The 21,120-nt window shown below is 60.4% G+C and overlaps 1 protein-coding gene across 1 annotated transcript in view; it reads left to right on the top strand.

Annotated features, from left to right (window-relative positions):
• PRTG (protogenin) overlaps positions 1-21,113 on the top strand; it is a 33,427-nt gene extending 12,314 nt beyond the window's left edge. The window contains exons 5-19 of the mRNA XM_056866011.1: positions 235-393; positions 994-1,153; positions 1,724-1,971; positions 4,062-4,226; positions 5,089-5,394; positions 5,948-6,136; positions 14,754-14,849; positions 15,244-15,430; positions 16,492-16,619; positions 17,127-17,297; positions 17,677-17,865; positions 18,861-18,981; positions 19,354-19,519; positions 20,093-20,197; positions 20,745-21,113. Of these exons, the coding sequence (XP_056721989.1) occupies positions 235-393; positions 994-1,153; positions 1,724-1,971; positions 4,062-4,226; positions 5,089-5,394; positions 5,948-6,136; positions 14,754-14,849; positions 15,244-15,430; positions 16,492-16,619; positions 17,127-17,297; positions 17,677-17,865; positions 18,861-18,981; positions 19,354-19,519; positions 20,093-20,197; positions 20,745-21,113 (2,759 nt within the window). The remainder of the gene's footprint in view (positions 1-234; positions 394-993; positions 1,154-1,723; positions 1,972-4,061; positions 4,227-5,088; positions 5,395-5,947; positions 6,137-14,753; positions 14,850-15,243; positions 15,431-16,491; positions 16,620-17,126; positions 17,298-17,676; positions 17,866-18,860; positions 18,982-19,353; positions 19,520-20,092; positions 20,198-20,744) is intronic.
• The last annotated feature ends 7 nt before the right edge of the window (positions 21,114-21,120 follow it).

Raw genomic sequence — 21,120 nt, 5'->3', positions numbered from 1 at the left:
GCGTCCGCATGGGAACCTTTCCAAGGGGGGCACGCAGAGAGTTATGTGGTGCTGCGAAATGCTTGCAGGAGCACTCGGGATCAGGGCCAGACGCTTCAGGCCTGTCTGAGCCCCTGCCAAGCCAAAGTGAGGGAGGCCCTCTGGGGTCAGGAGGGAGACCCCCCCCCCATGAGCCAGGTGCTGCCCTCTGGGGCAGCCACCCCCCACCTGAACGGCTTCTCTCGCCTCCCCCAGACCACAAGTCCATCGACGTGTTCAACACCCGCGTGTTGGGCAACGGGAACCTCATGATCTCCGACGTGAAAGCGCAGCACTCGGGCGTCTACGTCTGCCGGGCGACGATCCCGGGCACGCGCAACTTCACCACGGCGATGGCCACTCTCCTGGTGCTTGGTGAGTTGCCCTTGAAGGACACGAGTCTCGGGAGCGTCTGGGGCCTTGAGGCCGGGGGTTAGGGACCCCCACGCCTGCAGGGGCTCACTCTCCATGCCAGCAGAGGCCCCAGGCGCCGCGCCCAGCGGAGCAGTGCTCCACCTGCTCATCCATCTGCTGGGTGAGGGAATGCAGCCCCCTCCCCCAGGCCCGGAGGCATGGCTGGTGTGCGCTAGGCGAGGGGCACTGGTCTCTCGGTCCATCCATCCGTCGCTCCTTCTGTCAGACCGTGGGCAGAGCTCCTTCAGTGGGTGTGGCGGTTGGCCAAGAAGCGTTGTGAGGAGAGGGCACCACGTCCCTTTCAAGACTTATTCTGGCGCTAACCCATGGGTGGTGGGGGGGTGCCTCTTCCTCCCTGGTACTCTGGGCCGGTCCACACGGATCGACTGTCCCCCATCCACGGGCCTAGATGCTGCTGCCTCCTTTCCTCTGGAGCTCTCGGGGTGTTTTACAGGTTAGAGATTCTTCTGGACATGATTAAAATAAACGAAGCCCCTTTTGTGTGTGTGTGTGTGTGTGGAGGGAATCTTTAGAGCCTGACTCTCATTGCATGACCTGCAGCTCCCCCTTCGTTTGTGGAATGGCCGGAAAGCTTGACGAGGCCTCGGGCTGGCACTGCCCGCTTTGCCTGCCAGGCGGAGGGCATCCCGGCTCCCAGGGTGACCTGGCTGAAGAACGGGCGGAAGATCCATTCCAACGGCAGGATTAAGATGTACAACAGGTGCTGTATCAACTTTATGGAAAAAGCAATAAAAAATTTATTAAAAAAAAAGATGTACAACAGGTGCGGACTGTGGGGGGGGGGGCTGCTTTGGTCCTGGGGAGTCGGGAGAGGTGTTGAGCCCTTGGAAGGGCCCAGCCGCATCTGGCGGGGCTGGCCCAGGGCAGGACTGCCTGGGGGCCTCCTGGCCTCGGAAGAGCCACAGGAAGGGGGCCGCTTTTGTCCCCGTCCCCCAGGTTCTCCCCTCCCAGAGGCGCTGCTAGCCGTGCCGGGAGAAAGGAGACAGCCAGCTCATAGCAGCTAGGGGGGTGTGTGTGTGTGTTTCTCTTTCTGGGTTGAAAGTCTCCCTCCCCAACACCATGGCTCTGATGTGAGTTGGGTGGTCCTCACAGCTGTTCTTTTGCACGAAAGCCCGGCCCGGGAGATTTTGAGGGCTCTCGGTTTGATACGAGCCCAACCTTAGAGTGGCCGGCGGCTGGTGGAGAGCGTGAGCACGCTTGTTTGAAAGTATTGGTCCAGAAAGACCGCCCGGGAGCCGTGATGGGAACCTCCTTTTCTCTCTTTGCCCAGTAAATTGGTGATCAACCAGATCATTCCTGAAGACGACGCCATCTACCAGTGCCTGGCGGAGAACAGCCAGGGCTCCCTGCTGGCCCGGGCCCGGCTGACAGTGGTCCTGTCCGAAGACCGGCCCAGCGCCCCCTGCAACGTCCACGCGGAGACCATGTCCAGCTCCGCCATTCTCCTCGCCTGGGAGAGGCCGCTGTACAACTCGGACAAAGTGATCGCCTACTCCGTCCACTACATGAAGGCGGAAGGTGAGCGGGTTGGCCTCTCTGTCCAAGGACAGCGCTTGATGGCAGGAGACCCCCGGGCTTTGCCTTCTGTCACCCTTTCGGCAATGATTCGACCACTGTAATATCTTGTCTTGATGCAGTGGTTGTGTGGTTTAGGACCCTCTGGGCTCGACTGCTTCAGTGAGCAGTGCATGGGACGTCCCTTGGAGTGCTTCAGCTGATGTAGGGTACGGGTGCCTCTGGTGCCTCAGAACACCTGAGCTGCACAGGCTGCCATTTGCTTCCGGGGAGCCTTCTGGTCCTGGTTTGACCTCCTGACCCTGTCTGGTGGGCCGGTTCCTGGTCTCCCACCGCTGCTGAGCAGTGACCTTTCAGGAGAGGCTCTCCCCAAAGCCTTGGTGGACCTGCTGGGTGGGGGGAGAGTGCAGCCTGCTGAGGGACCCCTGCAGATCCTGCTGTCTGTCTGTAAGGGCAGCGTAAAGGACAGGAAATGGTGCCAAGAAGTCCTTTTGGACGCTCTTTCTCTTCTTCCCGTTGTGCCCCCCCTGGACTGGAGCGCTCCGTCTTGACCCGAGTCTGCTGCTGGCTTGATTTTGCGTGCTGCCGGGGGCTTTTTCCTCCCTCCAGCACCTGCTGTCCCTGGGCTTCCCATAGGCTTCCCCTTCTGGGAGTGGAGGCTGTTGGGAGACACGTCCCGTGGACACCCCTTTTCCCACCACAGCAAGGAAGTGACTTGCTGGTGAATCTGTGCATTAAATATCCATTAAATACCCATCCTCAAGATGGGTGATTGTTTGAGGTTTCTCAAGAGACACCCCACCCCCGGCTGCTGCTCTTTGGGTATCTGCAAACAGGTTGCTTTGCTGGTGAAATGCTGGGCCGGGTGGTCCCCCCTCCCCAGCGAATGGGCCTCGTTTACCACCCATTATGGGGGACCCCAGTTTCACGACCTTCTCATTAGCCTGCTGTGTGAAGCACGCAGATAGAGTGGGGGTTGGGTGGCGGGAATTACTAGGGTGCCACGAGGAGGGGGGTCTGGCTGGGGTAGGGGGGCAACTTCCTCTGGAGGTGGGATTTGAGGGCTTCTTTTTTGCCGAGGGCTGAGCTTCCCATTCATCCTCCTCCTCCTCCTCCTCTCAGAGGAATAAAAGCTAGCCCTGAATGACGGGGGGGGGGGCGCTTTCGAGGGCCCCCGGGAACCAGACAGGTGTCTGCTGGGGAGATGCGTTGAGAAGGATATTTTGCCTTCTAATTGGGGGTTGGGAAAGATGGTCCCGGCAGCAGCAGGAAGAAAGAGGGTGTGTGTTAATTCCTTGGTAGCAATTAAGCTCCGGAAGAGAGGGGGGGTAGGACCCTCGGCCTCCTCTCCAGGGCCTTTCAGGCCGGCCTCTGCATGGGGCCCGGGCAGCCATTCAGGGGTGGGGGGAGCTCCCTTCGGCCGGGGGCCGGGATCCCGTGGAGCAGGTCAGAAATCGTGCCAGCCTGTTCCTAATTAATGAGCCATTAATTAGGGTGTTGTGAGATGCTGATAATCTTGTCTAATTAAAAGGCTAGCCGGTGAATCCAGAGCTGTGGGAAAACTGACTTGTGGAATTTGGCTTGTTGAGAAGTTTGGCTCTTGAGTGGGGAGGAACCTGGCAGGCTGCCTCTCAAGAGGGGTTTTGCAGGGGAGGGTGGGTGTGTTTGTGATGCTGACGGGCAGTTTGGCATGTGGGGGGTTGAACGTACGCAGGTGAGCCTCTCTCGCTTTCTAGCCCCCCTCCTGCCCCACAGCAGGAACAAAGTGGGACCGAGCCTGTGAGTTCTGTGCCCCGCAACGCTCCTTGGAGCCGGGGTTGTTTATCCCCAGACTCGGAGTCTGCAGCACCGGATAGCTCAGTCCAGGCAGCAAAGCCACTGCCTTTACTTGAGTGGCCGTCCTGCCGGTTTACTTCCAAGTAAGGGTGTCCAGGGTCCCGTTCTTCCAGCGCAGTCTTGCGTGTCATATGCCCTGGGCGGTCCCACCATGCTCCCTCTCGCTTCCCAGCAGCCTGGGGAATTGCTGCCTCAGATGCGTGCCTCTCCCCCCCCCCCAAATTTCCCCATCTCTCAGTTCCCTTCCTGTCCTCCAGGTCTGAATAACGAAGAATATCAGGTGGTCATTGGCAACGACACCACCCATTACATCATCGACGACCTGGAGGCGGCCAGCAACTACACCTTCTACATCGTGGCCTACATGCCCATGGGGGCCAGCCAGATGTCTGACCACGTGACTCAGCACACCCTGGAAGATGGCAAGTGGGGCAGGGTTGGGGGGGGGAGCCCAGCTCAGCCGCACGCAGCAGAGGGTCTGGGGGGGGGGTTGGAGCAGGGCCAGCGGGGCATCCGTGTCTCTAGCGCTTCCTCCTGGGTGGTGGAAAAAGAGGAGGCAGCAGATGAGCCTGTAAAAAGTACAGAGGGCAAAGGGCGCTCTCCCCTTTCCAGGGGACTCCGGGCAGGCAGCGCCCCCTCCCCCAAAAGGCATTCCGGAGCTGCCACTGAGAAGACCCTGCTGCTGCTGAGAGGCCAGCCTATAGCCTCCACTGGAGGTGGTGCTTGTGGGGGGACTCTGCTACTGGCATTACAGTGTGGCTGAGTTGGGGGGGGGGACCCAAATGCTCCATGCACTATTCAGAGGCCAGGCAACAGACAGCTGTGGGTGGGTGGGAGGCAGACCCCGCCAAACTGGTCCTGCCAGCCATCCTGGCATGGAGCGCCTGGGTGTGAAAGGGCTGCTGGGCCCAATCTTCTGGGGCACAGGGCTGGGGAACTAGCAGCGGTATGGGGCGCCTGGGCGACAGCCATAGCAAGAAGCCCCGCTTAGCCTGCAGAGGAAGTCGGGGAGTCCTGGTAGCCAGCAGGGAAGGTCTTTTTGGGGAGCAAGAGGGGCTCCTTCAGTTCGGGTGGACTAGCCACAGAACCAGCCCAGTTCCCTGACCGTCTGGTGGGGGCCTTGGGGGGGGGAAGCTCTAGGGGAGGCTTTCCGGTCTCACTGGAGAGTGACCAGATGCTGCCGGTGGTTGTTTGCCTGCCGCTGCCAGTGATGGTGGTGGTGGTGGTGCCTCTGGGGGGGTGTCCTTGTGCGCGTGCTGACGTCTTGCCTTCTCCCACCCGCAGTCCCTCTGAGAGCTCCTGAAATCAGTTTGACCAGCCGCAGCCCCTCGGACATCCTGGTCTCCTGGCTGCCGATTCCCGCCAAGTACCGGCGAGGCCAGGTGGTCTCCTTCCGCCTGTCGTTTCGGCGCAGCGCAGAGAGCGCCGTCCAAGCGGTGGAGCTCCCAGGCTCGACATACGAGCATCTGCTCCGAAACCTAAATCCGGACACCGTCTACCTGGTCCGGATTGCAGCGGCCACTCGGATTGGCTGGGGGGAGGCGTCCCTGTGGACTTCCCACCGGACTCCGAAGGCCACCAGTGTCAAAGGTAGGGCTTCTGCCTTCTCGAGTTGGGCGGGAGCCGTGGAGGGGGGCGCCGCCAGAGTTTTCGGCCGGGCCTCTTAGTTCCAGTAAGCGAGAAAGCAGAAGTATGAACCAGCACTGGTGTTTTCCTGCCTCTTTCTTGGGACAGCCGTTGAGTCAGGCATGGTCCTGGTGTGAATCTCGCTCTTCTGGTTTTTGTCCTTCTGAGTTCCAAAGTAATCGGGACCCCTGCTTACTCTTGACTGGAGAAGTGAGCCCGGATTTGCACCACGTGGTCTGGCGTTCTGTGGAAGGTGCTGGTCAGTCTTGACCTTTAGAGAAAGGTGCTTTTTGGAGTGGGCTCGGCCGCTTAGCCAAGGCCTTCCCCCCCCTCCCGGCAAACGTGTCCTCGGGCCGTATCTGCAGGGGCCAGAGATGGGAGGCCGAGCCCCCCCCCCCACCATGCAAGAGAGAATGTTGAGATGCTAGGCCCCGGGGGTGGGGGTGTGTGGGGGCATTTGCAGGGGTCGGGCTCTGTTTGCAGGGTGTGAAAAGGGACCGGTCTCTTCTCCTCCCAGCCCCGAAGTCTCCGGAGCTGCGCCTGGAGCCCCTGAACTGTACGACCATCGCCGTGAAGTGGCAGCAGGACCTGGCGGACACGGCCGCCATCCAGGGCTACAAGCTGTACTACAAGGAGGAGGGCCAGCAGGAGAGTGCCCCCACCCTGCTGGAGGCCAGCGTCCTGACACACACCATCAGCGGCTTGGGTGAGTGGTCAGCGGTCCCAAGGGGGGGGGAAGGCTGGGCAGGGGAGGGTCAGAGAGGAAGGGGAAATTTGTGTTTCTCACCCTAAGCAACCATGGAACGGGGCGCCAGGCAACCTCTGGGTTGTCAGGCTCAGAAACTAAGTGAATGTTGACATTTGCTGGTGAGACCTTCAGAGGCCCCGTGGGGAACGTCAGGAATATTTGTCCCCCGAAGCTCCACCTGGCCAGTTACCCTCGTGGAAAATGCCCTTGGCTGGTGTGAATGCTTCCTCTGCCCCCTCACAGCCAGAGGCGGGCTTGCTGGGGTGTTCAGGGCTGGGGTGGGTTCCAAGGAAGCACTGCTCTTTGAATGCCTCCAAGGTAGGGGCTGGGGGTCCCTTTGGCCTTCTCCAAGGGTCCTGCCCCCCCCATTCCTCCTACCATGCCCCGACCCATGGGGCAACCCCACACTTGGCATCCTGTGACCACCCTCTGGAATAGAGCCTCCTGCAACTTGTGTCCTTTTTGTGTATAAAGTGGGCAGCTGGGCTCTAGCAGTGTGCAGCAAAGGCCGGTCCAAATGCTGGAGGAAATCCTTGCTCTGGCGGTTGCGTTTTTGCTGCGTCAGCTGTTTCAGAGTTCCCTCCGGGGGGCCTGTTTTGGCTACAAAGCAGGGGGATGAACGGCAGCCGTGGCCAGAAGGGAACCTTTGTCCTGAAGAGCTCTGCGGCAAAGGGGAATCCCTCCGATGTCCAGCTGCCAGGACTTTTGAGGAGCCGGACTCTGTGGCCAAGGAGGGAAGAGTTTGCTACCTGCGAGGTTACCCCCACCCCCACCCCCCGGCGTTGCAGACCTGTTTGCCTTGTCATCGATGCAAAGATTCCTCACAATGGTGTTTCTGAGTCCCCCCTCCCCTTCACCGCCTCCACAGCCAGAATACTGGGGGATGGCAGTTGCCCCTTAGCGGCTGCTGGGAAATCCAAGCATCCCCAAAACCACTCGTGTTTTGGTGGTAGGGGAACAGCAGCTTTCCATTGTGCATCGTTGCTGTTGCCGTGCTGTTGCTTTCTCTTCCAGGCAGTGGAAATGTGTACTCTGTGGTGTGCTATCTGTAGTGTTGCCTGCCTGGCTGTGATCAGCAGCTTGGAATGTTAATGTTTTTGACCTTCCACACAGAAACATGAAAACATACAAGCATGGAGCTGGAAAGGACACCAGGGGTCATCTAGTCCAACCCCCGCACAATGCAGAAAATCCACAGCTACCCTCCTCCCCCCCACTCTCCCAGTGACCCAAAAAACCTTCAGCATCTCTGGGCCTATCTGGCCTGGAGGAAAATCCCTTCCTGACCCCAAAATGGTGATCGGCATTACCCTGGGGATGTAAGTTTTGTTGTGCTTTATCAGTATAGGTAGAGATGTCTTTAAAGGAACAAACCGATCAAGCAGTGTTGTGGGGGGCCAGGCAAAGAGAACAACTGCAGCAGCCGCACCAGGCAATCCCGTGTGTGTCTGCTGCCGGAAGGGGTTGCCCTCCCCGTGGGTGGAATTGACTGAAGAACTTGTTGAAGCATCTGCATTGATCTAAGAACGTAAGAAGAGCCCTGTAGGATCGGACCATCTAGTCCAGCATCCTGTTCCACCCAGCGGCCATCCGGTCGCTCTGAAGGCCAGCAGACAAGTCACAGGAGCCGATGGAGCTGGGAAACTCTGCGCTGGAGGAGAGAAGCTGGCGAGGTGGCCCCATCGCCACCTTCCGATTCCGATAAGGGCTGCCATGCGGAGGACGGGGCGGGCATCTTTTCAGTCTTGTTGGATGGTGGGACTTTGACTCATGGATATAAACTACAGCAGAGGAAGCCCAACTCTGAGATGAAATGAAGCCCCCCCCCCTGGTGTTGCCTCCTATCACTGGTCTCCAGAGGTTTGCTGTCGATGGAGGGGCCCCCCCTCAGCCCCCATGGGCGGCGGCCCTTGATGGACCTTTCCCATGAATCTCTCCAACACCCTTTTAAAGCTCTCTGTGCTGGTGGCCATCGGCAGTGAATTCCACAGTTGAATTTCTCCTTGAGGACAGAAGTATTTCCTTGTGCCTGTCGCGGACCTGTCTCTCCACCATTTTGTCCCGTGCCCCTGAGTTGTTTTGGGAGAGGGGAGGCGAGGCTCCCTCTATACGCCCTGTCCACCCCGTGCATAATATCAGGGTGCATAATATCAGAAACCTCTGCCATGCCCCCCTGGCTCATCTTCGTTTTAGATTAAACAAAAGTTGTGCTTTTTATCTCAGCTCGATCAAATGGCTTCTTGGCCATGCTTTGGATTCCCCCCCTCCCCGCGCACGCTTGTGTGACAGTCCCGGCCCCTCTCTGGAGAGACCTCCTGGAGCCCTCTTCCGCTGGAGATGCGCTCACCCATCTGGCGGCAGGACGCAGGCTGGAAGGCGACAAAAGGGAGAAGAAGGTGGTGCCTCCTGGCTCCTGTGGGGACTTCATTGATCCACCTTCTGATTATGCGCACCACGGAGCACAATGCGGACACACGCCCAGAGGCCCGCTGGTTCAAAACGGGAAAGAGTGTGGCCGCACGTCTACATGGAAAAACCCCACTTACTGCTTGGCTGCCGAAGGCGCCCAGCCCAGCCGGCTACTCCGGGGTGGGAGAGGCCTTTCTCTTCTCCCCCCACCCCCCACCCAGGGGGTTTGTTGCCTGGCTGCTCCCAGGGCTGCTGTCCGCTCAGCCGCTCGCTCTCACTCACTCTGGCCCTCTCCTTGCCAGGGGATCTCACACGTCCGTCTGCTTCGTGGCCACCATATTTATCTTTGAACAGAATTGTTCGACGTTTCCCCTCCCCCCACAGCGGGACCGAGAGCTGTGACCGGATGTTGGAATGCCCCTCTACAAATAAATAGCTCGGCTGGCTTGGTTATGTGTATTTATGTTGCAGCCCCCAGCATTTATTTTTCGGCAGGAGAACGCCCCCCCACCCCCCACCCCCAGCTTCCGTGCAAAATGCCATCCTTGTTCACACTTGAATGTGCTGCCGGAGCTGCCCCTGCCGAACGGGCTGGGTGTTTGCGGCCCCTCCCCCCCTCTGCGGGAGCGAGGCGGTGGGCTCAGCGTGGTTGAGTTGCACGTTTGGGCCCCCTCTGGCCTCTGCTCCTTCAAGAAAAGAAATCCTTCGCCGCCCCAGTTGTGTAGACTCAGCGCTGGCCTTGCTCCGTTTCCTTGGTGAGGACACAGGGAAAGCCCAGCAGGGATGAGGCCTCGTAGCCCCCCCCAGCCCCCCTCCCTTGGCTTCTCATCATCAGTCCCCAAACACTTTTCCTGGGGGAGCCCAGTGGATCCCTGTGCAGGAGGAGTCGGTGGAGTGGGGTGCGCGTGGGCATGCATGTTCTGGCCTAGTGGTGGAGAGATGTTGAGATTTGGGAAGGGAGCTCAGGAACTGGAGCTTGAAAGAGAGGGGTTTGGGTACAGCTGGTTTGCTTTTTAGAAGACGTGTGTTTTTCTGGGAGTCCTGGGTGGTGGTCTGCCTCTCCCCCTCCCCCCACCACGCATTTTTTGGAGTTCCGCTCTGCCTTGAAGACGATGCCCTGGCAAACAGCCCTTTGCATACTAAGGGCTGTCAGAGAAGGAGAGACTGGCCTGCCTTTATCCCTCTGCTCAAGAGGCTGTGGGGGTGAGGGGCTGGGTTCCGGTGCCTCTGCCGCTTCCGACCCTTTTCCTGGAGACTGAACCCTGGAGACTTAATCTGCACTGGACCCCTCGGCTGAGCTGAGCCTCTTTGGCTGACCTCTCTTCACGTCGGTGTCTGTGATACAAAAGTCCTGCCCTGCAATGTCCCGGGGCGCTGGAGGCCTCTGCTCTCACCCAGCAGCATCCCATGCCCTCTGAAGACTTGGAAAAGGACAGGGCAAAGGCGCTCCTCAAGATCTGGTCCAAGCAGGGGTGTTGCTTCAGGCCCCGTTCCCTGCGTGCGGGAGGGAGAGGAGCCAGTGGCTGTGGGGAGGTGGGTGGGGGGCACTCAGCATCTCCTTTGCTGCGCTGGATTTGTTTGTTCCAAGGGCCTGGCCGGGGGTGGGCTGGAGTCGGGCTTTTCCAAACGGCTTTTATCTTGCACATGCGGCTTTTCTCGGAAATATTGACCGATGGCTGCCTTGGTTGTGGGATTCCTCCAGTGTCTGGAGAACTCCCTCGTGAGAGGTGGAATAAACTTGCTTCCCGTCCTCAAAAAAGAGGCTTTTTACACGTTAGCTGTGGAAACCGTGCACAGCTTCATTTCTTCCTGGGCAAAAGGATATTTGACCAAGGGGAAGCCCCAATCAGTGAAGAATTAAACTTGCGTGGCCCCTTCCTTTTCAGTCCTGATTTGAAAAGCCAGCAGCTTTTGAAGGCGGCTTATGGGGAGAGCTCCCGGCGAAAGGAAATGAAGGCGGCATTGTCTGTGAATCGTGGTGTGTGTCGGCCCCCAGACTTGTCTCCCGGATTGTTGGGCCTGAATGTGAGGAGCCCTGAGCTGTGGGAGGTCTCTGAAGATCCCCGTGCAAGTCAAATGGGAAGAGGGTTTTTGTCAATGCCGCCATTAGCACATGAAAGGGCCTCTGGAGAAAGGAGCAGACCCAGCAACTTACCTGTGCAACTCGGGTTCAGGAAAGCCCAGATGTTCAGTCCAAGTGTAAAGTTCAGTGGTAGTGATTTATAAGGTTGTGCAGCTGTCCAGGGACTGAAGCGAGGAAGGAGCTTTGCAGTAGCTACTAGGCAAGCTGTTTCGAGCTCTCTGGGCAAGAAGCAGGAAGCGGATCCTTCGGTGGCAACCGTGCACAAGGGGCACGATCCACCACGTAGTTCGCCTGCGCCATCCCCTTTGAGAAGAACGTGGACGTTTCTGTGGGAAATCATCGATTGTGCTGGGCAATGCTAACAGTGAGCGAAGCGATGACATCCTCTCTGACTTGGAAGGAAGATGGGAAGTTTGGTGGCTTGGCTCAGGGGATTCTGGAAATGGCTCAGGGGATTCTGCCGCTGTCTGGATGAGTGCAGAACAGCCTCTCTCTCACACACACAGAGGTGCACACGGTCAGCTTTGCCTAAGGCACTAACATCTCCACTTGGTCCCCAGAGTGTAGAATTGCATTTGGTCTGGCTGAACACCACGGTCGCAGCAGAGGGTGGAACAAGCCCCTGTCAGTTTGCATGTTTGAACTGGACATGCAATTGAGCACCGAAGGAGGCTTCTTCGGCTCTCCTAGTGAGCCGAAAGAATACTTGCCACGTTTTAGAAGATGCTGGAAAGTACCTTTGAGCCCTTTCCTTGGGTCCCTTTTGGAGGCACAAATTGCACTGCAGAATCCCAGCCTTTGACAAGTTAGTCCAATAATATTGCTCTGCATAAAAATCCCCTTGCTGCGCGTCCCGTGGAAAGTTTGGGCCCCTGGGAGATGGGAGTGTGCAGGGCATGGCTTGTCCTGACTGGAATGGTTCATCCTCGGGGGGGGGGGGGAGAGAGGCAGCACTGCTACCTGTGGGAACCTCTGGATGGAGCCAAGGGGCATGGGCACCCTCTGGCAGGACTGGGTTGGAACATCTGGTGGGGAGTGAGTGGGTGGTGCCTGTGCGCTCCCTGCTGCACTTGAGTGGTTTGCTCAGGTAAAGAGAGGTGGTGAGAGATGGGGGACCCTGCTTGCACAGGGAACCTTTACCTTGAAGAGAGGGAAGCATGCGCCAGATGTTTGGGGTCATTTGAAGATCTCTGTGAACTCGTTGCAGGCTATAGAGAAACAGTGGGCGGGTGGGAAATGTCTCAGTGTTGGTGGTCATGTTGGGATTGCACACGAGGGATCCATAAGGGACCGTGCAAAGAGCAGGTACCTTTAAGCACTCGTGCACGGGGGTAGGTGGGCATGAGGCTCTGCAGGTCCCAGCCTGCAAACACCAGAGGGTGGTGGTGGTGGTGGTGGTGGTGGTGGTGGGGTGCTTTGTGTGTGCTTTAGGCCCTGAGTTGTGTGGATGTCCTTTGGCGGAGCCTCCTGCTCTCCCCCTCCCCCCCTCCCTGGGCCTGGCCATTGGCTGCCGCTGGGCCTGGGGGCTGCCTTCAGCCACAGATGTGTTTGCAAAGAAGCCTCCCGCCCACCCCCCACCCCACCCCCACCCCCCAGATGAGCCGGGCTCCTCCTCGTCGTCCTCTCTGCAGGGGGAGAGGTGATAGATGGTGTTTTCATTCTGCAGCACAAAAGGGTCAAAGGGCCGCCCGGGGGCCCCTGGCCGCCCCGCCGGGGAGGAGGAGAAATGTTAGTTCGGAAGGGAAATTTATTTCGTGGCTGGAGGGGAAGTTTGGGTGTCCTGGACCCCTCCGGCAGGGTCTAAAAAATGGATTGTGTGCTGGGGTGTGTGTGTGTTGGGCGGGGGATAGAGAGGGGTGCTGAGGAGAGGCGGGGGGGGGGGGCTCAGCACAGTGGCTGCCTTTTAAACAGATGCCAAGCCCAGTTGCGGGGCTGGGGGGGGCTTCCTGGGTCTGTGGCAAAGCTTTTTCAGGGCTGAAGACCCAGAGTGCATGGGGGGCTGTTTGTCCGGAGGCCCTTCAAAGGGGGGGGCGCTGCCCTCTGCTTCCCAGTGCCCCTGCCCCCCCTCTGCCCCTGGCGCCTGTGCTGTGGGAACATCCGCCCTGTGGGACCCGAAGCCTCTCTGGTGGCGGCAAGCCCAGGGGTGGGGAGGGGGGCTTCCCCCTTTTTTCCTGGCTGGCCGGTTCCCACCCTTCCCCCTGGCCGGGCGGGCGGGAGCAGGGTTGCTGGGGGGGGGGGCTTGGGCTGGTCCCCGGGCCCGGGTCAGAGGCCGCGACCCGCAAGTCACGCAGCCCCTCCGCTGGCCCCTGGCAGGAGGCGGGGGAGGCGGGCAGCTCCATCCCCCGCGCCCAGCCTGCCGCCCTCCCCCTGGCAGGCCCCAGAGGTGGGGGGCTCCTCTGGGGAGCAGGAGGGCGCTGGCCTGAGCCCTGAGTCCGCCTTCAGACCCCCCCCCCATCGCCTCTGCGGGGAGTCCATTGGACTTTGCAATAAGTGATCTCCAAACCCCCCCTGCCTCTGCCCACCCCCCTGGGGGGCTTCAGGGGAGAAATGCCTGCTCTGCAGGGAAGGGGGGGCTCTGTCCACTCCTGATCAGTGGGGCGGGGGGGGGCTCTGCTCAGGAGGAGGAGAGAAGCGCCTCCCCCCCCCCTCCCAGGCCTGACCTGGGATTCCTTCTGGGTCTTATCTGGCCCTGACCCACCCCCTCCCTCCCTCCCTCCCACCCACCCAAGGCCTCTGGAGCTGCGCAAACAGGGAGCAGCTGAAGGGAACAATGGGGGGGTGAGGGGTGGGGGGATGAGGGATGGGGGTGGGGGGTTTTTCTGGGGGGGAGTCTGTAAGCCACCCTTCTCTCGGTGGGCCGGGGCTCTCACTGGGCGGCCCCTGAGAAGGGCCCTGCCTTTCCGTGGGGCAGGCCGCCTCCGTGGGCACCAAGGAAGGATTTGGGTCTGAAGCGGTCCCCATCTGGCAGAGTTCTGAGGCTGGCTCTGGAGGGCCGCTTGAGCCTTTGGGGGGGGGGGGTCCAGTGTGCTTGGAAGGTCTCGTTGGCCTTTTAAAAGAGCCCCGAGATTTCCCTGTGGCCAGGCACGTTGGGGACTGCCTTCTTGTTGGCCAACACTCAACCGGGGCGGTGTCCCCAGTGTGAGCCTGCAGTCATGGAGAAAGCTGCCCCTGCTGGACTCCCGCCTGTCCTGCTACTACTGTTTGTCTCTTTCTCAGCCTGGCCTGGGGTCCCTCTCCTCCCCGCCTGTCCCTCTCTGCCCAGGCAGGCCTGAAGGGGCCCCTTGGGCCAGGGGCCAGGGAGCCATTCGGCCTGTTGGAATAATAGTGCATGGAGGGGGGGGGGGCTGGATTGAGCCTCCAGCACTTCCTGGCTGATTCTGGGGCTGCCTTCCCCCCCCCATGCTGTCCCCCCCCCATGCTGTCCCCCCCCCCCGGAACCCCAGGCTGCGCTGGGGAAGATGCTGGGCTTTCTGGATGCTTTTCTTGCACTTGACACTGCAATTTGGATGTTTGGTTGGGAAGGATTTGTGGGGGGTGGGGACAACAAATCTGTGTGCTTAAAAGTAGCTCCAAAGGCCCCCCCCCTCCGTGTGAAAGGGAGCAGTGCCCCCTGGTGCCTTGCCGTGGCCTGCAGATGAGGAGAGCAAAGGGCCGTTTTGGGGGCACTGCAGACAATGGGATGGGGGCCGGGAGGAAGAGTCACGCACAGTGTTGCGCTGAAGGGCCTGACCCAGCGAGGGAGGGCGGGGTGGTGGTGCACCAAGTGTGTTGGCCTGAGGCCCCAAAATGTGAGCATCAGCTACGCCCCCCGTGCCCCTCCTTGGCCTCCGTGGGAGCCTTTCTGTGGGCAGCCCGGCCAATGCAGCGGTCAGGGTTTCTCTTCCAGGGATCAGTCTGGGTTGGAAGGGTGTGGGACGCAAAGCCCGGTTTTTCTCCCGCCACATCTCGACACCCCATTCTGAGGAAGTTCCTGGGCAGGGGGGATCTCTGCAAGTGTTTCGGTGGAGGGAGGGGGCCTGCCAAAGACTCATCGCCTCCCCCTCCCCACCGCCCTCAGTGAATACTCCGTTCTTGCTTTTCCAGATCCCCGAAGGAAGTACCACGTCCGGCTCCTGGCCTACAATAGCTTGGAGGAAGGCTACCAGGCGGATCAAACCGTCAGCACCCCGGGATGCGTCTGTAAGTCGGGGGTGGGGGTGAGGGTTTTTTTCTCTTTTGCTTCTGGTTCCTGCTCTTGAGTCGGTTTGCCTCGGAGTTGCCCCCACCATCCTTTATTCTTTGGGAGCAGCTTGGAAACCTCGCTCTTCTCCTGGGGTTTGGGGAAAGAGCAGTTTGGGTCTCTGCAGTTTGGGGAAAGGGTTGAGGCCAAACAGGTGGCAGTTCTTTAGAGAGTGCCCCCCTCCCTCCGGTGCCGGAGCCTGGGCCTGCAGACGTTCTCTCCTTGCTGGAGCACCATTCCCCCCCCCAGCTGAGCTCTGCTCCGCCCCGGGGAAGAGCAGACGCCCCGCCTGGGCGTAGCAGCTGCAGGCCTCTCGGCCATTCCTCATTGTCGGCGCCCTTCCTGTTTCCCCAGCTGTCCGGGACCGCCTGGTGCCGCCTCCGCCTCCCCCTCACCACCTTTATGCCAAAGCCAACACCTCGTCCACCATCTACCTCCACTGGGGGCGTCCGGCCTTCACCTCCGCGCAGGCCATCAACTACACCGTCCGCTGTAACCCGGTGGGGCTCCAGAACGCCTCTTTGGTCCTCTACCTTCAAACGTACGTACCCTGCTGCCCGTTATGCCTTTCCTCTCTGTGTGCGTGTGTGTGTTTGTTGCGTCTTGCAATTGTCCTTTCCTGGGCCTTCTCAGCGTTGGATGTGGGATTGACCACGAGCACAGAACTTCTGCCTGGCCACTGGCGTTGACATGTGGCTGAGGCTTGCTTGGCACACGTGGTATGTCCCGGGGCGGGATCTCCACCTGGGCTCTCTACCTGTCTGCGGTCGGTCAGAGGCGGCCCGTGGCGAAGTCTTGGGGCCAACGCCAGGCTCCCTAGCTGGGGGTGCCTGGAGCGGGTTCCAGCGGCTTCAGGCGTGCCACCCTCTGTGCCGAATCTTTGGCAGGGACCTGGAACTGTCTGGCGCGGCCCGCCTCTCTGCTCCACGTTTCTGTTCCTTGGCAGCGGCGGTCTTCCCCCCCCCCCCCGGGCAGTTCCTGAAATGCTCCTTGAATAACTCAGGAGATCAGATCTTGAGCAGCGCACGCTGTCCCGGGTGCTGGGCCAGGCAGTCTTTTCAGATGACCCGAAACATGGTTACCACACATGATCAATGAGGGAAGTGATTAAAAGTCGCAGAGCGGGCATGTAGTTGTGCCCTCCTTTAGATCTGAAAAGGAACCAGGGCGCCCATCTGTCTTGTTACTCTTTGCAGCAGAGTTTGTAACCCATTTGCCAAGCAGGCCCACTTAGCACCCACCCGAAGTCTGTGTCGGGCCCATAGAGCAGGCACTGCTTGGCCCAGGGAGAGCTTTGGTCTCAGCCTGTTTCGTGGGTAGGTCTTGGTTTGTGCCAAGCCCAGTTACTCTTCCTGTTGGGGAGGAGGCAGGACAAAGGGGGGGTGTTCTCCGTAGTCTTTCAGGGAGCCTTGAACTGGGCGGGCTTCGGACCAGCCTCCCTCATTCAGGGTCTTCTGCCTCCGGGCTGAGTTGGAAGGCCGGTGCTTCTCCTCCAAGGCTAAGCAGCTCTGTCCGCTCCTGGGTTCCAGGCAGTTGTGGGTGCGGGACGGGAGGCGTCTTGCCCGGGGTCACGTCGTCCTCTCTGTACTTCCGTCGTCCCAGGTCAGAGACTCACCTGCTGATCCAGGGGCTGGAGGCGAGCACCAGGTACGAGTTTGCCGTTCGGCTGCACGTGGACCAGCTGTCCAGCCCGTGGAGCCCGGTGCTGTACCACACGACGCTGCCAGAAGGTGAGGCCGGTCGGGTGGAGCGCTTGTGCCACTGCGGCCCCGAAAGGCCATCCTCTTGCCAGGCCACGGAACAGCTCCCCCGGCATCTGGGAGGGAGCTGGGAAAGAAATGCTGTGAGTCTCAAAGGCGCCACAGGTCTTTGGTTTGACCTTGAAGACCAACAGCGTTTATTCCAGCGTGAGCTTCTGAGTTCACCTCTTCAGATGCAAATGGCAGATGGAATTAGCCAGCGTATCCATGGATTGTTTGCTGGGGGTGGGGGGCATTCAGCCTCCAGCTCACCTTGTGACCAAGCTTGGCACGTCTCTAGATAGACCTGGGGGGTGGGGGTGGAGAGTCATGCCGATAGGCAGGGGATTCTGTGGTCCCCGTTTCTGTTTTCTGGACCCTGAGGGGCCCCCTGCCAGGTTGGGCCCCTGTTGGTTTGGAGGGCTGGCTGCCCCTTGCTGGGAGAGTGCTTTGGGGTGCGGGGGTCCCAGTAACCCTGCGTGGCTCCCCCCCGCACAGCACCCTCTGGCCCCCCGCTGGGAGTGAAGGTGACTCTGATCGAGGAGGACACTGCGTTGGTGTCCTGGAAGCCGCCGGACGGGGAGAGGACGGCCGTCTCCCGCTACACCATCCTCTACGCCTCCCGGAAGGCCTGGATTGCTGGAGAATGGCAGGTCTTGCACAGAGAAGGTGATCTTGGAAGGGCAGCTGGGGGTGTTGGTCTGTGGCGGGCCAAGTGGCACAGGTGCATCGCGGTGGCACCTTTAGGACCGACCGCGTTTGTTCTAGCGGAAGATTCTATGTGTGTGCATGCAACGTAGGGAATTTTATACCAGCACTTGTAGGCAAAATCCCAGCGGGGAAGCGGGGTAGATCCAGCTGGAATGGGTGTAGTTATTCTAAAGGCAGATCTAGAGGAGGCGGCCTTTGGGGTGGGGTCTTGGGCTCTTCCACGGAGTTTAGGTTTCGCCTTTCTCGAGAGGCAGCCGCGTGGGGCAGTAGTTGGACCGTCCAAGGAGGAGATGCCGGTGCGAATCCCGGCTCAGCGGCCCGGCTTCCTTCCTCCTAGGCACCATAACGATGGCTTTGCTGGAGCACCTCCTGGCGGGGAATGTCTACGTCGTCCAGATCGCTGCCTCCAACGAGGCGGGGGAAGGGCCCTTCTCCAGTGCCGTGGAGCTGGCTGTCTCGCCGAATGAAATGTCCGAGTCCAACCAGAGGCCCAAGCGGCTAGACTCTGCCGGTGCCCCTGAGACAGGTGTGCGGGGTGGGGGTGGGGAGGGGGGTGCGGCTTTTGCATGGGGGAGGAAGTGGCAGGGCAGCAATAAGTTCCTAAGTGAGACCCGTTTAGCGTGGGGAGATCCAACTCCTCCCCTGAGGAGGGCCGCTGCTTGCGGTGGCGCTCCTAGAAAGGGGTCACATTTGTGCTCACTTCAGACGTGATATTTCCCTGCTGTGGACGTGGTTAAGGGGGGAAACCCAGGCCACCAGAACAACAGAGGTGGTGCAGGCAGAGGTGGTTGGCCTGTTGCTCCTGCCCGCTCCCGCTGGCAGGTGCCTGTCTGGGCTGGCGTGGAGGACTCCTCTGTGGTTATGGCTTCAGTGGAAGCCAGTGACCTGACCTGACCCACGAGCGCATCGGGGCCTAGGTCTCCGTGTTACGTGAAGCCTTCCCGGTCATCCCAGCCCCAGCTCCCCTCCCCTCCCCATCCTTGGGCACAGGGCTGAGGCAGGGCCTGCAGGCTTCCAGGGCACATCTCAGTGGCCGGCACCGCTCGGTTTCTCAGAGGAAGCGGGCTGTTTGCGTGGCCTCCTGCGTGCCGCCGAGTGGACTCTAGTTGTAATGTGAACCCGACCCGAGTCTGGATTTGGAGCCACAAATGTCGTCCACAAAACCCAAACCCAAGTCTAACGCTCAGCTTTTGGAGGTGGCATTAATCACATCACCCCACAGGTCCATCCAGTCCAACATCCCGTCTCACACAGAGGGCCAAGCAGTGCCTCTGGAGGTCCAGCCACAGGGCACGGAGGCCGAGGCCCCTTCCCCTGATGCTGCCTCCTGCCACTGGGGTGCAAAGGTTGACTGCCTCTGAACGTGGAGATTCCCTTGAGTCACCATGATAGGGGATGGGATGGGATGCAGCGAGAGAGATGGAGCAGCTGGAGAGATTCCCCCCAAAGGGGGTGGGGTGGGTGAGGGGGATGCCCGGCCCAGGCCAGTGGGGATGACCGGCATGCCTTCCCTCCCCGCAGCTCCCTCTGGCTACTACCCACTGGACCAGAAGTCCATGACCGGCATCATCGTGGGCGTCTGCATCGCCCTCACCTGCATCTTGCTCTGCATCCTCATCCTCATCTATCGCAGCAAAGCCAGGTGAGCCCCGGGGGGTGGGGAGGGGAGCGGCCTCAGCAGCCAAAACCCACAGGCAGAACAGTCTGAGTTGCCGGGGGGGGGGGGGCTGGATGGTGGGGTGTGTGGAGAGAAGGAAGCCTCGCCAGGCAGCAGGCCAGAGATCAGGCCCGGTGATGATCCTGCCGGGAGATTTTCTTCTAGAACATGGGGGGAGCTTTGTAGCCCGGGGCTCAGTTCCAGCCCCCCTCACGCATGTGCAGCAAACTGGTCCCTGTGCTGAAAGCTGACTGTGGCTGGAGTCCTGGCCTCTGCCCTCCCCGATGGGGTGGGATGGGGAGTCCAGCCAAGGACAGAGGCTCACCCCTCCTCCTCCTCCTCCTTTGTGTCCTGAAGGAAGACTTCTGCCTCCAAGAGTCTCCCGCCAGGCTCCGGCCCTCGCCCTCGCGGTAACCTCTCTTCCGCTGGAGCGGGCGAGGTGGGCAAGAGCGTGGAGGGCATCGCAGAGAACGAGGAAGCGCTGCTGCCCATGATGGCGGGGAACAGCTTCTTGGATGCCAAGGTACGGGGCTCCCCTTTCCTCTCGGCTAGCCTCCCCTCCCTGCTTGGGGCGTGCGCTGCTTCCATCTCCCCACCCCCTTGGCCCCAGCCTGGAGGCCCCACCAGCCACGCAGAGGGAGGGGGCTGCCCCCACCTAGCAGGTGTGGGTCTTTGGGGCCCTTCGAGGCACGAGACCTGCCCCTTCGTCTTGGTCAGTCTGTGCTGAGCTGTGACTTTTGCCTCTTCGGGCCCATTCAAATCTGATGTTATTTCTTATACAGAAAGTAGATCCCTCGGAGGGGAAATTGTGCAAGCCGCGGTGTGGTTGTGACCGTAGCAGGTTTCTGCTGCCGGGCCCCCAGAGGGGTCTGTGTGGGCTTGCTGGAGATGCTTGTGGTGGGGGGAGGTGATTGCCAGAAGCTTTGAGACTCCTTGGGGTAGAGAAAAGGGGGGGTACAAAAACCAACTTCTTCTTCCCAGAGGTGCCTGGCTTTTCATGGGGGCTGGGTGGCCCCCGTGGCCTTAACCTTCCAGGTCTGTTCTTGGAACAAAGCTGGATGCCATTCTCTCTCTCTCTCTATCCCCCCCCCCCCAGGGAGGCACTGATCTGATCATCAACAGCTTCGGCCCCATCACAAAGAGCAGCTCTAAGAAGAAATGGGCGTTCTTCCAAGAACTGAGAAAGGGGAAGCTGGAAGAGGTAACCTGCCAGGAGGGGATACAGATGTCGGGGGGGGGGGGGGCTTCAGCCTCCCGGCTGCTTCAATTTGGGGGTGGTTCTTGTGATTGTTACGGATCACTTCCCCCCCCCCCTCCCCTTGTGTGCGGGAGTTGTGCTGTGATCGAATCCCAAAGGCCTGGGTTCATTCTGGTTGCACGTCAGAGCTGTGGGTGGGGTGGGGGGGAGGCAGGCCATTGGCCCTAGGGACCTGTGACTTAGAGAGCATTTCCTGCTGCACGGGGAGGGGGCAGGTCAGTGGCAACCCCCCCTGGTTCGCAGGCACAACTGGATCAGCCCCCTGTGGGAATGAACCTGGGGTGGGCTTTGGGGGCAAGGCTTTGGGGGGCCTAGAGAGCGGCTGCTCAGGGTAGCGTGGCTGGCCCAGTGGCCTGACTCCATGGAGGGCAGCTTCATCACCTTGCCTTCCGGAAGAGGAGCTCCCAGGAGCTCAGGGACCGGGGACCGCTCTCACGTGCCTCCAGGGTAACCAGGGTCTCGGCGTTTCTCTCCTTTGTCTGCCCTCCAGCCCCAGAAGCAGTGTGCCCAAGCAGCGTGCGTCTACCAGGCGGGTGCTGCTGTCCTCTATGCCGAGGGACAGCCTTGTGGAGCTGCAGAGCCCGGCTACCAGGCGGGGTATGGCATGGCGGCTGACACGGAGCATTCGGCCAACAGCGAAGGCAGCCACGACACTGGCGATTCCGGAAGGTTCTCCCATGAGTCCAGTGAAGAGCTGCCCCTCTCCGTGGGCGCCGGGGCTTCCTCTGCCACCTCCGTCTCTTGGGAAGGCCCCGACATGCACGTGCCCCCCACCTGTCCCGTCCTGAGTGCCTCCAAAGAGCCACCTGACCAAAGACCCCCGTCCCCACTCCGCCTCCCGCCGCCGGGACAGAACTGAGTTGCCA

This window comes from Euleptes europaea, chromosome 20 (genome assembly GCF_029931775.1).
Source record: "Euleptes europaea isolate rEulEur1 chromosome 20, rEulEur1.hap1, whole genome shotgun sequence".
Classification (NCBI taxonomy): Eukaryota; Metazoa; Chordata; class Lepidosauria; order Squamata; family Sphaerodactylidae; genus Euleptes; species Euleptes europaea.
This window is presented reverse-complemented; position numbering and strand designations above follow the sequence as displayed.